The sequence below is a fragment of the Amyelois transitella genome, chromosome 25, assembly GCF_032362555.1.
Source record: "Amyelois transitella isolate CPQ chromosome 25, ilAmyTran1.1, whole genome shotgun sequence".
NCBI lineage: Eukaryota > Metazoa > Arthropoda > Insecta > Lepidoptera > Pyralidae > Amyelois > Amyelois transitella.
Window position 1 is genome coordinate 3,073,503 of NC_083528.1, and position 20,309 is coordinate 3,093,811.

The 20,309-nt window shown below is 35.2% G+C and overlaps 2 protein-coding genes across 2 annotated transcripts in view; one reads left to right on the forward strand and one right to left on the reverse strand.

Moving 5' to 3' along the window:
- Window positions 1-815: 815 nt before the first annotated feature.
- Window positions 816-19,372, reverse strand: LOC132903370 (uncharacterized). The gene is made up of 2 exons (XM_060951449.1): window positions 19,187-19,372; window positions 816-1,370 (listed from the first exon to the last, which is right to left on the reverse strand). Exons 1-2 carry the CDS (start codon window positions 19,370-19,372, stop codon window positions 816-818), a joined length of 741 nt encoding a protein of 246 aa, XP_060807432.1.
- LOC106138048 (IQ motif and SEC7 domain-containing protein 2) overlaps window positions 14,290-20,309 on the forward strand; it is a 140,487-nt gene continuing 134,467 nt past the window's right edge. Inside the window, exon 1 of the mRNA XM_060951468.1 lies at window positions 14,290-14,555. The gene's annotated coding sequence lies outside the window, so the exon portion shown is untranslated. The remainder of the gene's footprint in view (window positions 14,556-20,309) is intronic.

A 20,309-nucleotide genomic window follows, 5' to 3' on the forward strand; every position in this document is an offset into this window, starting at 1 on the left:
CTTTATTGCTTGTATAACCCCAAAAATATAATATTTCATGATAAAAATTATATTTAAAACACATATTTTAAGTTTAAAACAAATATTTTTAATCTGACGTAAAAACACAAGAAAGTGTCATGGCGTCGTGAATGACGTCACATAGTGGCAAGCGATTGTGTTCACTACGGCAAAAGTTGTTTTGTTTAAATAAAAATGGAAACTTCGTATTTTAAAAACTGTATAGTGCCTCAGTGTACAAATACAAATATAAAAACTTCGACTAAATTATTCATACGTTCCGGTCAACCAAAAAATGCGAAGAAAGTGGTTAAAGCTGGGATGGTGCTCATTGTTTGTTTATCAACAACATCGAGAATGTATTTTGTGAAGATCATTTAGATATAATATTGATAAAATATAAAGTAGTGACAACATATTCAACTTGTACATCTAAAGAACAACCAAAGCTTTACTTGTTTTAAAACAACAATGCAACATTTGTTTTGAGGTTAGAATGTCTCAAATTTGTATTATAACATAATACAAATTTGAGACATTCTAACCTTAAAACACAGCCTTTATATTTAATACTAACTGAACGGGCCGAGGGTCTGTCTGAGTCTTTGTCTAAATAAAAAAGAATTTTCCCGTTCAAGATACGTCTTGTCGTCTCGTCGTCTTATGGTCGTCTCCCCAGTGTCCTAGTCGATTGTCCTTTTTTTCACAGGCTGTCAGTCGGTTTTAGTCATCTAAAATGTTAAGTCAAAAAGTGGATTGTCCATGGAGGCTGAACGGCCGCTACATTCCCACCTCCAGTACCAGAAAGCTGGTACTCAAGTTGAGGAGCGGACGTCCAGCCGACACAACTTTGTCACAGGTCTAACGTAAAGTCCATGTCTTGTCTTGACTTGGGCCACACGGATCAGGCCGTCCTTGCCAGGAAAAACCTGATCGACTCTGCCAAGAGGCCACTGATTGCGGGGTAGTTGATCGTCAGCAATCACAACTAAGTCACCTACAATCAGTGGTCTGTCGTTGTCGCGGTACCATTTGTCACGTCGAGTCAAAGTCGGCAGGTACTCCTTTACCCAGCGCTTCCAAGTCAAGTCTGCAAGTCGCTGGGATTCCCTCCAGGTCCGTCTTAGTAGGTCATAATCAGTGAATACTCCAAAGGGATAGTCATGAGAGTCGGTTTTCATAAACAGAAAATCATTTGGTGTCAGAGGTAAGTCGTCATCATGGTCTAAAGGTACGTATGTCAAAGGTCTTGAGTTAATCATAAATTCAGTCTCAGCAAGCAACGTTAATAAAGTCTGGTCAGTCGGATTCCTAGTCTTAAGGGTCACCTTAAGGCTGGTCTTTACAGACCTTACTAAACGCTCCCCCCACTTGAACGGGCCGAGGGTCTATTTGTCTGGTCTGAATAAAATAAAAAAAGAATTTTCCCGTTCAAGATACGTCTTGTCGTCTCGTCCTCTTATGGTCGTCTCCTTAGTGTCCAAGTCGATTGTCCTTTTTTTCACAGTCTGTCAGTCGGTTTTAGTCATCTAAAATGTTAAGTCAAAAAGTGGATTGTCCATGGAGGCTGAACGGCCGCTACTACTAACCTCAAAATCTATTAATTGGTATACATTTCTTCAAATAATAATTGACCGCGTGCTAAAGTGAAATACAAGTGAAAATTAAAATAAGCAGTATTTAAGTATTGTTTAGGTATAGTATATGCATAGAGATTTTAACATTACGAAATTCCGATGAACAAAAGTCTGTGTTCGACGCGAAAACATTATAAGCATAACAGCGTCAATTTTAGCTAAATTATTGTTGTTCGCTTTGCTAAATCCAGGTTCCATGGCAGTTTATGCTAGTATTATTCGATGTAGGTAGAAATAACTCTCAACTTATCGAAAAATGATATTAATAGAAAATAAACAAAGTTACTTTTGCTGTTGTATTAAAAATTTGACCAAGCGTCAACAACAACAATGACGCATATCACCATGTGACGTAATACGTTCTGATTGGCGTTCACAGCGGAGGGGACCGGGGGGAAATTTATTTGATTTTAATTTGTAAAAATAACAATAATCTTAAATTTTTATGTGGAATTATTTCGGTTTTCCTTGTTTAAATATTGCTGTTTTAATTTACTTTTATTATTTACTTGTTTTAATTTACGCCTAGATACATTCATCCATTGGTTTCATTGTTAGTTGACACAGGCCTATTATATTTATTTATTTTTAAAATAAAAAAGGCTCAATAAAAAAGGTAAAATAATATTGAATCAAAGAGTAAATAGTAATAAGATATACCTTTATTGACCATAAAGTTGTTAAGAAGGCCATTCCACAAAAAAAGCAAACCCATTGATATAGTTAGAGACAATAAAGGGAGTACCTTAAACCTTACTTATTATTTTTGTTTGTAAAATGAAAGGCAAGTCGTAATTATATTTATTAGGACTTTATTTATATTAAACACTCATTTAGCCTAAAACAGATAAGGTGGCCAACAAGAATCTAACAAAGACTTATTTTTTTATGTCTTAGTTTCCTGATAGAGCTATGCGCATGATTTCATTTGGTCACTGAACATGTGTACTATTTTATCTATGACCAAAAACAAAATATTTGAAGTATCTTTTTCCTTAAATATTTAAAGATAAAAGATGCTATAAATTATCATTATTATTAATAACCACACAAAATAATTCAAGAACCAAATTTCGAATTAGGAGTACCCGTAATCGTCGAATAAGCATGAAAAGAGAAATGAGTGTGGAGGAAGTGGGAGAGGTCTGTAAGGATCGTAACAAGTGGAAATCCTTAGTCTCTGACTACCCCGATGGAAAACAGGCGTGATGTACGATGATAGTATGTATGTATGATGATTGTATGTATGTAGAAAATTATAGACAATTAGCAAGCGGTTGCAATAAATACATACTAATTTCATGACAAAATATCGAAAACCAATTAATTTTATTTTATTGATCCTGTAGTTATCACTCTGAGTAGTACATAATTGCATTACACAGCAGCTGTCTCATTTCTGCATTACAGCAAAAACACAAAATTAGTAGCTATTAATGCAATTTAGACGCAAGACTTTTTAACGTTGATAAAATTCACCTGTTGAAACTTAGTATCCATCCAAGTTACTAATTTGTTCCATCCACTGGATTTAAATGTCACGTCCCATGTTTAAACATAGGGGGCGGACTGATAATTATCTATTTGTGAAGTGGTGTGTAAATACTCAACGCGACTTGTTTGTGGTGCTGACTACTGAGCAAATGTTTGTCCAAAGATGACAGCGGTGGCTGGAGTGCGACAAATTTTCTGGGAAGATGGACAAAAATTCCTTAGACACACAGAAGCTGGTCTGATTCACGTGATAGCTTCGAGTAATGATATTGCCTTCGAGAAATGCAAAAGTCTACAGTTTTTGTTTTGGAAAATATAGTCATGCGCAAAAAGGAAGTGTACGCACTGGACCTTTTTTTTTAAATGGCTCTTTCTCACAAAGAGACATATTCATTTATTTTTGCATGCAATTTATAATTAAAGTTGCACCCTGACTTTCTTTCACTCCCCGGGACCGCCTGTCTTCATTCAGGAGTAAAAAGCTTAGGTAATAACAAAAAATCTGAAAAAAACCCCATGTTCATTATTTCTAATGACAGTACTAAATGAATATATACTTATAGTTGTTGGGAAAACTTGGGATTCCTTTTTAGGCGATGGGCTAGCAACCTGTCACTATTTGAATCTCAATTCTATCATTAAGCCAAATAGCTGAACGTGGCCATTCAGTCTTTTCAAGACTATTGGCTCTGTCTACCCCGTAAGGGATATAGACGTGACCATATGTATGTATTTCATGAGTAATGGATACGATCTCAGAAACCAGACTCACTAGATAAAGATGTTAATGGACCATCGCTACAATTAAACAAAATAAAAGTCACAATCCGCACTATCGTATACAAAGGAATGCTCTGTCAACTGCTTGCGTGAAATTGCTTCACCCGCAAAAGGTACAGTATGAATCATGCATTAGTTGCTTGAAGTCTTCGAAACTAACGTAGAGTGCAGCGCATGTCTTAATGCACTTCCAACAAAAAGAGAAAACCCGCTCGTATCGATAGAACGTGACAGTAACATCTTCACGAAAACATGTTAAACAACCTAACTTAGATCATTATTCAATTGGTTTTAATCTTTATCAGTGAAATAAATAGGGTTCATTTCCAATCATGATGTTGCTGTGAAGGATTTCAGAATCGAACCCGTTTTTGGTACGAATGAAATGCACCAAGAAAAGGGACGGGGCTACAAAAAGCAATCGCGGTAAAGCAACTAAACTCGAAAGCTCAAAGGACTTGTGCTGTATTTTGTTTTGTCTGAGAGAGATAACTTGATCAGCCTCACAATGTACTAAAGGTAGTAAAAATCGAGTTATAAGAATAATATAAAACTTATTCACCAAGACATAAGACTTAAAATTAGTTTTGAATAAAGAATTTATGACGTTCCGGTCTGGGCAAGACGCAAAAAGAACAATTTACAAGTTCGTCTGGCGCAAAAAGAGACAGGGGATGTTCCGAGGTATGAGTGAGGGAGACAGCGTACGCGTGGACCAAAGTTGGAGGCTGTGTATTTTTTCTGAGTTATTATGCCGGTTTCGATCTTTAATTAAGACATTTTGTGCATTTATAATGAAATAACAACATGAGTCAACTTTAAAAACACCTCGGAAACGCTGTGAAGTATTTGACCTGTTGAATGAATTATCTATACTTGAAGTAAATTTATTTTGGACTGTTTCCATATTCGTGCATTTGCTTTTACAGAAAATGTATAAAACAGTGTTTTACTCATTTAAGAAATAAATGCATAGGGTACTTAATAAAACAGTATTTAATACTTAATACTTGGCATTCTATATAAATAACATACCTAATTGTGAATGAGCACCCCGTCCATCGATCTTAGTGTCCGACATCTTCTCTCATCAAAGCAACTGTATCCTTAATTGTTTGCTTCAAAGCTCTGCGTCTGCTGAAGACAGTACACTCAAGCAAGATCGAACAAATCTTGTGAAGATTCTCCTCTTTTGGAAGTCTTTCCCTAACTCTTCTTCCTTCTGGCTTAAGATCCAGTTGCACAACTCTGAGAATCCCGAGATATGCTTTTGACTATGGATCCTGGATTGGGTGAGTTAGAAAACAACTTCCTCATGACCTCCGCAACCTTTGCAGGTAAACCTAACGCGTATTGGATCGATCACATGCCTGAATGTGCAGGTTTCCTCACGATGTTTTCCCTCACCATAAGACGTTCCCTTACTATTACCGAATTTATACCATATAGGGCACCCGTCTCATTGGCACCTTCACGATTGTCACATATCATAATCCAGCATTAGCCTTAGACGATTTTTTCACATTTATACTTGCGAAGATCACATGTTCTTCCTGCTTCAAGATTGTGTGTGATTGTAACTCTTTCAAGTAGTTTATACTACTTATCGGATTTTAATATCTACTTCTCTGTGAGGCGAGGATATAAGTGATGACGCTGATTCTCTTGTGTATAGGTATGAAAATTATTATATGTGCGTATTACCAGCCATACGCAAAGACTATTTTTAAAAATGCCATTTTAAAAATATAAATGGAACAACCAGGGTACGCGGGTTCAGTGTCATAAAAAACAGCGTAAAGACAGTAAATTTGCAACGACAATGCTTTTTTGACCACAAAACGTGTTAAAACGGAATTATTTTACAGGCAAAAGGTGCAAAAATAATTTAACTTATTTAAAAAAAACTAGGGTGTAAGTTTAGGGCCACACTTGGTCACGTATGTATGTGCCTGCCTTTCTCCATCACTTTCTTGTGGACGTCGTGACAGGCGACTAAGTGTAATATGTGTCCTAGTACAATAGCCATGACAATCAATCAAATCATTTACTAGTCCTTAATGTATAATAGAGAACTTAACGTATAAATAGGTACCTACATAATAGCTCTATAAATAAATTTTGGCCCTTTTTCTGAGAGGTAGGCAGAGTATATAGCCATTAGTATATTCCATCGCCGAATGGTCGGCCGAATCTTCTCTCCTAAAGACCTTCGGATATTTCTTATTGTGTAAAAATCCCAAACAATAAACAGTGCTGATAAAAGTTCTTCACGGCCGAAGCAAGACTAAGTTGTTCGGTTCAACACTTTAAGGACCATTCCATCTCTTTTTTAATGAAGTCTTAACTGAAGGACTTTCGTCCTAGTGTAGTGCATCAACCATAGACATTTTATAATAAACTTCGCATAGAACAAAATTTTTATGAAATATCATTACAGAATTATTATTATGAATTATGATTTTCTGTATTCCTCGAATGTAGCCGACACCTGCAAATTAGCTGACCAGCTAAGATATTGTGGAGCTGACAGGGAGAACCGTGGGACGTTGCCAGTCGCATAAACATTGGATACCTGAGGTGATAAGCAATATTTACAGTACTATATTATATACCTACATCTGTACTCATTATCATCAATATTATAAAGAGGAAACATTTGCATTTTTGTTGGTGCCGTGAGGTTCCCGGCACCAATAGAAAAAAGAATAGGACCACTTCAACTCTTTCCCATGGATGCCGTAAAAGGCGACTAAGGGATAGGCTTATAAACTTGAGATTCTACTTATAGGCGACGGTCTAGCAACCTGTCACTTTATATGAATCTCAATTCTTTCAGTAAGCCAAACAGCTGAACGAGGCCTATCAGTATTTTCAAGACTGTTGGCTCTGTCTACCCCGCAAGTGATATAGATGTGATTATATGTATGTATGTATGTATGTAATATGGAGGTAACAGAGACGGAACTTGACATTTCTAAATTGCCTTTGTGTGAACACACACAAGATCTAGCAAGCATGATATGGTACTTAAACTTAATAAAACTTATCAGTGGCATCATATTGGCCCTATAAAATATCGTCCGCCCACACAAAAGTAAATAATAGAGAGTCAACTCGCTATGATAATGGTAGAATGTTTTTGATACAGAAGAATTTCAAACATACCCTAAAGCATTTTTAATTTATTACACCCACTAACCTCTAACCAAATTTAGAATCCACAGCTTAACCGTGACTAACAAAAAAGTAATATTTGACCACGTAACGTCCAATTCTCACCCAAACCGGTCAGTGCCCAGAATAAGCGATCAGCGTTATGGGGTTAACATAAAACTCGAAAAAATAAACATTTTGATAAGAGTATGTGTCGCAGGCCCGCCGAGGAATTTATTTCAATCGATGGTTTAATAAAAAAAAGTCAAGATAGATTTGTTCCGCTTTGGACTTTGTTGTGAAGAATTTTATTTAATTATATAGACTTTTGCCCGGGAATTCCAAATAGTTCTTACTATTTCAGAATTAATTCTCATGAAGTCCAATCTTCACTCCAAACTTCATCAAAATCTAAGTGCTATTCGCATATGCCCAAAATAATACAAACTAGAATTATTCATATTCCTATTTCCAAATCGATTGTAAAAAAATAAACATTAGTATTACCTATATCTGCAACTATAATACAAACATTCCACCTTATTTATTTATTTGTACACTTTATAATGAGTACCCTAGCTGATTTAAGTTCTTGATGGCAACATTCACTAACACCCTTTTTGTAGCAATTCCCAGCTGACATACCTTTATTACTTTCATGGAATGTTCACTATCACAGTTCGTTTCGCCGCCAAGGAATTGTAATTACAAATAATTGTGTCGTAATTTTTGAACAAACGCCATTTACACACTCTGAAACGACTTGATTGTGTATTTTGCTGTTAATTGGCAATAAAAGCTTCTTTATTTCGGTTTCAGAAAAAATATTAAAGTCTTACCATGTTATAAATAAAATTACGCCAATACAAATATTTTATTGACGTAATTTTTTTTAGGTTGTGCGTAGACTATGAAATCCAAACTTGTCTCACATCTTTGTTAGAGGGAGTTCGATATGGGTCCTTTAATATCTTAAAGTCCGACTAGGAAGTCCGTGTTGCTCGAAATTTATCGTAAAAGTCCTTTAATAATAAAGTATCTATTCACTAAAGAATTAACGGATTAAAAGTGATCAGTATTCAATATTCATTAATATAATTATAATATGAGTTTACTCTCTATTTTATCGACATGGCCAATCCATCTCGACATACGCTTTTCAATTCTGGTCACTATATCCTCTTTCTCTCCACAAATGATGTTTTAAGAATATCTATTATACTTTCGATGCTCATAGCGAAATAAAAAAGGACAAAGGGAACATACCAACACGAGTATCGTGGGACCTCTCAATATACACCGCTATCGACTCACTATTTTATTGGCCTGCTCTGTGACACCTGGTCTGATTTCATTAAAAAATTAAGTAACAGTATCCTTCAAGATATTTTGTGTTTTTAAAAGTAAGTAAGTTTTAATAATTTAATGAAAAATTGTAAATCATAATGACAATCTTGACAAAAAACTAATCTTTTTCTGCTAATGAAAATAACCGTTTCAATTATAGGTTTTTGACCACGGTCCTATTGATTCACTAAGTATATTACAGCGACTCCTGACTCTCGTCCACTAGACGAACCAATCCAATCTTGTTTGACTAAGGAAGTGCTTATTCTATTAGTCGCCTCTTACGACATCAGCAGGACAAAGATGAAGTGGTCCACTCTAAGGTGAATGCATCGAAAAATTAAGATGAATTAAAAAAAAATCATTTGTTTGAATTACATAGTCATGATCATGACTATAGAACGTCGATGACTGAATGTTGTAAGGAAGACACATGGCACAATTTTATTCTGATAAAATCAAAAACCCCCAAAAATAAATTCAAGAATCGTTGTTACTAACTAAAAAATGAACTGCACCCTCAATAAAACCCAGATCATCAGAAAAAAATACATATCTATTTACATATAAATACATCTTCATCCCTTACAGAGTATAGTCTCTACAACAGCCAACAGTCTCGAAAAGACTGACAGGACACTTTCAGCTGTGTCGGAAAAAAAAATTCTCATTAAGACGTAATCAGGGATACCCGCGACCTGCAGCTCAAAGACGGCTCTAAACCAACCGTTGAAATCTGTAGAAAATTCTGTCAATGATACGATTATGATGATACTTCCACAAACAAGCTTCCGTATTTATGAACGGCAATGAATTTCGCAAGTGGTTATTGTATGTTTATTTAGCTTAGACCATGCACCTGCGTCGTATCAATTTACTAAATACTCAGTAGCGACGAAGAGTTAAAATGTTGTAGAGATGGCAACCAGAAAATAAAAATAATATTTGCAAAAGTAAGCTAGCGATCTCTGTGTCGATTAACAAATCGAAGTTCCTTCAATATTCAGATTAGTATAGAGTTCGTTCAAAATATTAAAAATACATTATTTATTAATGTATTTTTAATATTTAAAATAACATATATAATAAAGCGGTGACGAGTTTCTCTTTCATCTTAACTTTTCACTTTTGGTTTGACCTCGCTCTTTCTCCAAAGAGGACAACTTAGACATAAACGACAAGAGAATGATGATAGAAGGAGCCTTTGTTCTGCAAAACACAAATACTCTCAAACTTTTTATTTATATTATAGTATTAACTATGAGCTTCTATGTTGAAAATACAACATATTGTATGTACTTTCTAGTGCAAATTTGTAAAAACTAAAATCAACCACGGGTAAGATTACGAGTCCTCCTATCTCCAGGCTGAATGAACCGTGACACTCAAACAGTTGAAAGTGGCCTTTGAGTTTAATCCAGACTATTACTTCGGTACACCCTTTATAAAATGGGAGTTGCTGTATGTATGAATATTTAATCTTGCTGCAACTTCTATATTATTATATAGTCTATATCTGTATAGGATTCCGCCTACCGTTTACCAAGGGACGCGCATCGGACAAGCGCTGGCAAATGGGAACATGGGCCACTGGGTTTGTCCGTGATTAGGACGGGTAATGAAGTGTCTAATAGGTTTATACTTACTTCAGTTACTACTATAATACGCCAGTAAGTCCACTTAAAATTAAATGAAAGAATCGTTAATTTCCGTTCTAGTGGACATTTAGTGAAATCATTACTTATTGCGCTGCTAGTCGCCAGATAGACTGTGAAGCTAAGGGTCACTAGGTGGAGGTTTTGTACTAATTTATGCGAGTATGGACTTCTCTCCTAACAATACAGCACTAGGTAGTTGCCCTCTGCGCCCTGTACCTGATGAAAGCCACTATTAAACAGCAGAATTAAAAGCAGAAAATTTAGATATGTATCATCAAAACAAGAACACCCTTAGAGTACGTAATGAATCTAAAAGCCAAATTTCAAATCACTAGATTAAGCGGGCTAGGCTGTACGTGATATAGGCAAAATTTTGAATGAATTGAGAAGCGTTTTGTTGCAGGACCTTTGGATGGGTAAAGAAAATTACTGCTTTACATTTCCTAAGTGAAACCCACTAAATAATTAAATAATTCGAGGATATATTCTAGAAATCGAAATATTACTATCCAGATTTATATTGTAATACATTAATCCCAATAAACACATGAAATTGATACCCAAATGGAGTTCAATGAACATGATATTTATAATTGAATCATCTTAAATCGAAAACATGTCGGATCGAAACGCAATCGTAGATAACAGCAGGCACACTACACGAAAGAGACATGAAAATATAAAAATTATAAGTGTGAAAGAGGAAGGCAATATAAAGTCATAAATATTGCACAGTTGGAATCTCCTTACCCGATACTTTTTTCTTCAAAAACGAAGAACTCAAGTACATTCGGCGACACAAGTGTATTTCTGAGAAATCATATAAAAGCGTCCAAGGTTTGTCTTTTATTCTTAATACTTTTTGACAAAGGCGTACGGTAGGAGGGCTTAGTGGTATTAAAAGTAAAGAAAGTGTATTTAAGGGACATTTGTGTTTCAAAAGTCTATTGTAAGTTTTATCTTGACATTGTGCACTGTAAATTCTGATCATTGAACTGCATTGATTAGAAAACAAAAACAGTAATGAGCACTATTTAAGTGTAAGACGAACAACCGAATCTTTCCAGAAAATTGATTATGATCTCCACATCCCATATAAATTAAAAGTGTCTGATAATTAACCTCGTATTTATATTAATGAAAATGATTACATTTTTTATAGTATCGAATACATTTGAAAACTACTGGAAGCATGTAATTAGGTTGAGAGATAAAATAGACCGCCAGTCGGGAGTATTATTAGTTTTCTTTTTTTTTTAAGAATTAATGCTACAACATTAAAAAATTAAATTTATTTCGAACAGTCCCTGGCAAATATGATCATCTCATCATACACACATAGACTACTTTTATCAGAATAAAGTTTCTCTGTAGGACTGTACTTACGTTACTTATAGTAGGTACTACTTATTTTTTACATGTATTACGATAAAAAATTTATTTAAAACCATTTTCTGTATGCCATTACTTCTAGAACAAGCTAATAAATTCAAATAGCATTGGACGTCCAGCGGAGCACCCGACACCGCCGTATCAACGTTTTATTAATTCTGGGTACCTCTCATCGATTAGTCATAGCATTATCGGGTTAAGACGATATTTATCATTTTTAGGGATCAGCATACGGAACAAACCTGAGGGGTTAGTGCGAGTTTTACTCGATCGAAATGCGTCGAGCAAGTAATCACGAATTTGTATGGAATTGCATTAGTGCCATCGTGTTACCACTAGATGGCGCTGATCAGATCACAAACAATTCGCGTTTACTTGCTCTACACGTTTGATCGAGTAAAACTCGCACTAACCCCTCTGGTAGATATTATATTTTGTCCTATGTCCTTCTCCATACTCCACTTACACTAAGTAGATATCTTTATGTACCTATGTGTGCAAAATTTAAAATGTATCGGTTTAGTGGTTTTGTGTGACAAGCAAACACACTTTCACGTTATGGATGTTCGGATTTTCCACATTGTTCCATGTGATTTACAATAAACGAATTCGTCGTCGATAATTTTAAAACGGAACCTACAACAATTTCTTGTGTTCACTCTTCATTTATATTACATTGCTACCACAGTTTAAACTGACTTATTTGGAAGATACAAATTCTAATATTCAATAATAATATTACAAAGGCAGAATAATGTATGAGACGATTATCATTAAATTTTTTTTCTCACTTCGAATCAGATCGATTTAGCCTCCGACTACCCCATCCGAGACTCTCCGTAGGGTAAAAAGTAGAGCCAATTGTCTCGAAAAATCTCAAAAACTTCATCTAAATGACGTAAGTAATAATGAAATCAAGATTCAGATGGTAAAAAGATCCTCGTCAAAGGTCAATCGTCTAAAAATCGAATCGTACTACCTAAGTAGTATAAATTTATCTGGGACAAACGTGGAAAAATCTCTTTCGCATGTAAAAGATTGTGTCAACCTTGTGCTTCTCATGACGTAGAAGTCAATGCAAGAAATGGATTTTCAAATTCTTAGTAACCTAAACTTTTCGTCTAGTTTTGTCATATGGGATATATAGGTACGTGATATTAAGTGTGCTAACAGCTGATAGCTAAGAGAGTCGAGCCAGCTCTCGCAAGGCACGCGCGACGCTGTTTTTATCGCGCGAAAACCTAATCGCCTTTTCGCTTCTTATTATGATATATTATGAAACGGGAAAGCGATAGTTCTTCGCTCGACTAAACAGCATCGCGCGTGCCATGCTACAAGTTAAAAAAAAAGTTGTCTCTGGACACATATTAGATACTAGCTAATCCTGTGGGAAAGAGGTTTGATTTTATGTTTAAAACAAAAACTGAGATGACTTCCGCCCCAATGCATTAAGAAGACCCTGATTTACTCGTCCAGCAATAAATCCCGCAGGTTTTCCACAAACACGATTAGAAAAACGTGTTTGCCCGTGACGCGGTGGCGGCTATCTACTAATTATCACGTCTCGGCCGATAGAGATATTTTTGTTTTTTTTCTGCTCACCCACTTAATAACATTCTTAACGCTGCATAGAAAATACGTGGAGTCGCGCTTTTTAATCCGATTTTAAAACATTGGCGCGGAGTTTTATTTACGTGGGAATTCTAGCAAAGAGAAAGAATGGAGAAATGTTTATAAACATTTTCTTGGGGATAGGCGAAGAAACTGACACTACGGATCTCAATTATATCAGTGCACCGTCTAGCTTAGCGTGGCTTTTAAGTCCTGCGACTAGGTATTGACTCTGTTTCTGCTTTGTACCAATACTTAACACCTTTTTCCGGCATAGCAATATTTATATTGCACGAATTGCTCCCAATCACCGTTATTATTACCGGTAATGTCCAATTTCACTCCGTCATTACTTATGATTATGAATAAAACTGACATTATGTTTAATTTAAAACACGCAACAACCAACACTGTTCATAAAAATAAAAAGTAGACAAACAGCGCATCCACATATTTTTGTGTGCGCTAGACGCTAGCCGGTCGTCAAGGGCGGAAGTCCACCAAAACCGTTCATTTGGCCCGAAAACGACTCCCTTCTCACTCACCTCTTCACAGAAACTTTACGACTCAAAGAAAAAAAAACAAGAAATACTCGGCAACTTCCATTGGGAATGTTTCGTTTGGTAACTGGGTGAGTTGAAATATTTAAATAGCAATATAATAATTGGCTGTCTATTTATCTATTTTGATTATTTTGTTTTTTATCATACAAACACATACATATAGTCACAGCTATATCCCTTGCGGAGTAGACAGAGCCAACAATCTTGAAAAACTGAATAGATCCCTTAGTCGCTTTTTACGACATCCAAGGGAAATGGATGGAATGATCATATTCTTTTTTATATTTGTACCGGGAACCACACGGTACCTTTATTAAAAGTCTCATCAGCGTCATCTTACGACTATATTCGACTTTAAAAAAGGTATATATTAGTGGCAAGTAGATGGCAGATAAAAGCACTGCAAAGTTGACTATTTCTATTATTTTAGTACATAAAACGAACAACAGATACCACTTCAAATTCAAAAAGCGTATAGTTCGTTTCTTTCGGTATCCACAGATGGCGCTAATATAACCCGTCTAAAATAAGAAGAATGAACCATTCAGGTAATACTACAAACATGGAATCCCTTCTTAATTTTGATGGATAATAGTGAAAATTATATTGAACTCGATATTGTACAAAGCAGTGTCGCTGTCGAAGGCTCCAGTCAAAGTGGCAGTCTGTTGCCGATTTTGAGGCAGTTTGGTAAACATGTCAGTTGGTTCGCGAAGTGGATTTGTCTTGGAATACTATGAAGTGTGTTTTGTCTTAAATCGTGACTGAAATATGTAATAAATCTAAAATATAACAGCTGGAAATTCAAGTGCAGTGTTAGTTTGTGATTTTTGGTGGACAGTTTCTGTGTAAAATTGTGATTCAAGGCAGTAACATCGCTGCGATAAATTTCAAGTTCGCCGGCTTATCATGTTGTGGTGAGTGTTGTGTATGATCGATATTACACCCTTTTTAACTTAAATTGATCTCCTTTCCGAGTTAAACAACTATATAACGATCTTCTTAAAGTGTGTACAGCATAAATCGTTTGAATTTTAACAGAATTTTGATTGTTTTAAGTGTTCAAAGTCTACAGCTCAATATAAAGACAAATGTTGCTATGATTGCATTTGCGATTGTAACAAACGGTTTATGTTGTCTTCCCAGTGCATTTTTATTATTTCCGCCTAATTAGATACTTACTGGCATGTAATAATCAATTGGAATGAACGTGTAAATCATTGTTTACATGTTTCTATTCTACGCCTCGTGAGCTGCTTTTTGTTAAGTTTATTTCCTCAGATTTAATTCTTCGTTGCTTTTAATTTTTACCATATTTCTTTTAAATAAGCTGGTGTTTCATGATTCTTGAGGTATTTCACATAGTTATATAAAATATTATAAATCAATTTGAATCTGTCTAGAGTTACACAAATAAAAGAAAAACCGATGTAAGGTTCCGCAGATCAATTCATACAGAGAGACACACATTCAGGATATATTTTTCAAATGTATTAACTGAATTGAATTAGTTCTACTGTACTGTCAAGATAGATATAATAGATATTTTATGTAAGGTTTTATATTTTATAGAATGTATTTTCTTCGTATTGGTATTTAAGACCTAACTCTTATCAGTATAATTAGTAGAGCATCCTCAATTTATTTTTTTTTCCTACTAAGTACTTAAATTATAAACAAAATGCTAAATAATAGACAAGGAATTAATTACATATCTAAAATAATAATAAATTAATTTTCTAAAAAAATAAGTAGAAAGATATTAAAATTATCCCTCAAACCATATTAATAATAAACAATTTTTCATGTAAGATACAAATTAAATTCATAAAAGCATTAACAATTACAATGGAGCTATTACAGAAAAAGCTGTGCATTTAAATATGTTGGTCTTAACTTCATAGGTACTTAAGTATGACAATTTTAGAAGGTATTCTTTTACAGTATGTAATTATGTTTATGTTATATTTTACGGTATGTAAAAGAATTCCTTCTAAAATTGTCATTATCTTATATATAAAATTCTCGTGTCACAATGTTTGTTCCCATACTCCTCTGAAACAGCTTGACCGATTCTCATGAAATTTTGTGAGCATATTGAGTAGGTCTGAGAATCGGCCAACATCTATTTTTCATACCCCTTAGTGATAAGGGTTGTCCACCCTTAACATTATTTTAACTAGAAATTATTTAAAACTTATTTATAATGGCAAAACAACATTTGCCGGGACAGCTAGTTTCAGTATAAAATTCAGTGATACAGTAAGAAATTGCAGGGAATATTGTGATGTGAAAGATGTCACACAAATAGAAAAAGGAAAGGTTATCTAAGCAAAAAAATATTAGGCTAGTGTTAATGAAAACGTTGAAGGCCAAGACTTCATGGAAGGTCAAGAGTACAAACTGGTGAGCTTGCATTAAAGGTTTAAGAACATGGATGAAGCAAAAGTACCCGAAACCACCGAACTTGTATGAAGAGAGTTATGAATGTGGATGAAGCGAAGGAAGTATGCAGAGATTGTAGCAAGTGGAAAGAGGTAGTCTCTGCCTACCCCACCGGGAATGAGGCATGATTTTATGTATGTATGTATGTATGAAGCAAAAACAGTATGCATGTGTGGTTTCTGGAACTTTAGAATAAAAACACACAAATTCAAATTAATTTTTTTTCTCACTCCAAATCTTTTTCATGGTTGTCGTAAATGGCGACTAAGGGATAGACTTATAAACGTGGGTTTCCTCTTGTAGACGAGGGGTTGGCAACCTGTCACTATTTGAATTTTGGTTCCGGAATGGAGCCATACAGCCGAGCCTTTCAGTCTTTTCTGGACTTTTGGCTCCCAGGAAAGACCAAAATTATGGACGAAGAACCAATCTCCCCAATTTTGTCACCACGACGATATCGATTAAAAAATGCTCATTCAAGAAGTCCATAGAAAATAGAAGTGAGGTTGGCACATTACTTCCGAATTTAGAAACCCTATAGCCAGAAAATTGTGAAGTTGATGCTATTGAAGATATTATTGCAGTGCAGTTTGTTACCGCTTTTTCGGCACTGATGCTTTGGAAGCGGCACTAAACGTATAGCTTAAGTAAGTAATTTCTTTGACGTCAACCGATGTCGTGAAACCAAAAGATATGACAATTATTAAGTTAATATATACGAAATAATAAATAAGTAAAAAAAAATTACACCAATATTCTAATAAGATTAAATTTACCAATAATTTTTACGTTGAAAGTTCATGTCTTCAATGACAACAGTACCTAGACTGTGCTATGAGATCATTTACAACAAAGATCTGCCATGAACAAGTAAAACCTACTGGCATTTCATTAAAAAGTAAACGCATCGTTTAACTATCTCAACTATTGCTCAATTTACATACAAAAAGCATTATCTCTTTATATTTCTTAAATATTTAAGGTCGACGTTCTTCGCCCCTAATAAAATAAACTAGGCATGTAAAACTCATAAACTTCGGAATTATTTCAATATAGTTGGTACAAATTGCAAATAACTTGGAATTGTGTATTAATGTTTTAAAGCAATCGTCATGTACATTACTCTTTTTGTGCATATTACATACATATGATCACGTCTATATATATATGTTTTGCGAGGTAGACAGAGCCAACAGTCTTGAAAAGACTGAAAGGCCAGGTATGCCAAAAAGTAACAGGTTTCACATATCCCTGTACATATCTTGTACTCGTCATTATTTAATTCCAAATTCAAAAAAGATTTCTTTCGGAACAAAGAACAATGACATGATAATTAGTAGTAACACTAACTAATTTTTGGAACTATGAATTTGGAATTTAAACAGAATTAATCCAAGTACCGAATTTAAATAGTTTTTCCACAGAATTCGTTTCGTATCAGAATTTATACTGGGAACGGGAACCTACCAGTTCAACGCCCTTTCGTAGCTTTATTTTTTCTCGGTCTGTGCTATAAGCCGCACCGCACATGCGTCGTTAAAGGCCTTCAGACAATGCTATCTACACATCTGGGCCAGTGACGTCATTAACCCTCCACTTTATGGTCAAGTCGAGCTATGGGCATCGACGAAAGTTGCTTGGACGATTTTCTTGGACTATGTCATCGTGTTTTTAAAAAGGGAACTTATGAATCATAATATTTACAAACTTAACAAAACTCCACGCAGATTTTAAAAGTCAATCAAGAAAAAGGCTCAAAAGCAATATGACTCATTTGGACTTCAAATAAATTCTCTAGCTCTATGTAACCTTAAAAAATCTGAGATTGAAGTTTATGAATCAAAGTTTATATTATGCAACATTTTATAGGAACATTCTGCCTTTTATGGTTTGCCTATAATTATGGTTTTATCCCTGGTGGTCCTTTTCACCATCTATCTTTTGTTTATCGATGTAACATTCCCACCCAGACGGTTATTAAGGCCAAAAATTATGATGATCGAAAATCAATTTTATTACCCATTTCATTTTTATTCAGAGCAGGCTTTATACTGGCCAAATATATGATAGCTGTAAGTAATATAAAAACAAAACTAAACAAATGAAAAATATAATCAAACTCGTAATATTCTCTTGGCGTTCGGCTGCTTCCTCTAACCAACTAACCATGAGCCTGGATTGGGTAACTAAGTTAGGGATTTTACAAGAAGGTTCTGTCTTGTAACATCCGCACCACACCCAGCTTGGATCATATTTTAGCGACCCTAAAAGAAAGCCTGGTCATCTCCGTCGAAAGTGCTTCGCTTCCTGAGAGAGGATGGTTCGACTAATAAGAATCCAGCCTCGGCATAATTGCGGAGAAAAGAAGTCCTCAGATGGAGAATAAAGAAGGAGATCCCGTTGTATTAATGGTAATGGTATCGGTTGGCAATCAAAATAATATTATTCAGAAAAGAGTCATTGGAACTTTGGCCTTGTAACGGGCTTTTTAAGTCACATATGTACCTTAACCGCTTGACCACTGAAGCTCATCAAATATCAAAGTTTTGACACAAGACAGGACATTTTGCATTGAAACAAACTCTTAAAGACTTAATCATTTATCTTTTAAATACTTTGAAACTTTAGCCGCTTTTATCCACCCACTCACATATTTGCCCTTTGAAGAGGCTGTCACGGGATACCCTGGTAACGTTGGAAAACCCAAAGGACTGTCAACCCTTTTTGTCAAAGGCTATTTTAAAGAATTTGAGTTTTATTTATCTTGTAAAGTTGGAATGACAAAAGGAAACTACCTTCTAATTAGTCTAATTACTGATACAACAAATAAGGTTTTATAAATTGAAGTGCAATTTTTGATTTATGTTTTGTATACATGAGATTTTCATGGATTGTAGTATCTGAATCAGCAGCAGGAGTGTTTAATAATAATTTTTCATGATGAAGAAAACTCATGAAAAGAGCGAACATGGAGCATGGTTCAATCTAAGGAAAAAATATTCATTCAAAATGTTGTCAATTCTTTATTTTTATCGTGTGAAATAACCCTCATCTCCTCGCCTAGTCACGGGAAGCCTGATAGTTTTTTGGGACTAAAACCCACTGAATCCAGGTCAAACCGGATTGCTTCATATTCATGTCCAGCCATGATGATATCTGTCCATACTCCTAGACCGTAGTCATAAGCGAACCCTGGGTTCCTCTCCAAGCACGAAGCAATCGTCTCAGCGGAGCTAGGAGGATGATGACAATCATGAGATAAGGCCCTGTCCACACTGCGACATTTCATCGTGCGATTTTTACACGAACTTCATTGCTCTGTGTTTTACTCGCTCGAGAGAATGTCGGTCACTGTCTCATGCGGATACCGCTTTTACTGTCGGTACTGCGCCGTGACGTAAATTGCAATTTGGGTTCGACGACACACTGCACTGATTCGTGGTCTGACTTTGTAATGTAAAACTGCGTACACATTGGGCTAACTATTGGGTTGGTCCAGTCCTGAAGGTTTGGTAAAAGACCTAAGAGAAGAAGAAATAAGAAGAAGATATGATACCTACATTAGCCAATCTTCTTTGGCAGTCCACGGTTCTGTGTGTACGTAGCTTAATTCGATTATTCGAATACTTACGATACGAAATTATTCCAAATTCAAATTTTTAGATTTTACCTGCGGTTTCCATAAATAGCAAAAAATATTTCTTATTCCTTAAAAGTACTCAACCGTAAATCACAATCCCACAGGAACAATATATTACCAGGATGAAACGTTTACGACACAATCAACCTCAGTGGCATTTACATGTCTTACTTAACTCCTATTAAGTATAAATCATTTTAAGAATTCAGTTGATCATCTGGCATCTGCAGATGTAACATCTGACCTATATCATTTTATTCACTGGGATAAATATTCGGTTATTATACAACGCGTCACTCCTTTGCAACTAATTGCATTGCCCTACGTAAATTAACACTACAAAAACAGATACAGAACTAACTTCCATAAAGTTAATGTTACATAATTATCCTAATTACCGTGTCATGTGAGAGAAATGGCACAAGTTTTACGATGTTTTCACTCTGTGTCCCAAAAACGGCACCCGTTTACATGTAAATCACAAAATGACCAGAGTACAGGATAAAATAACTCTTAAAGTAGCTACCGTCCGCAAGTTTGGACTTCTAAAATAAAGAACAACTTTTAACACAAGCACGACCCAAAC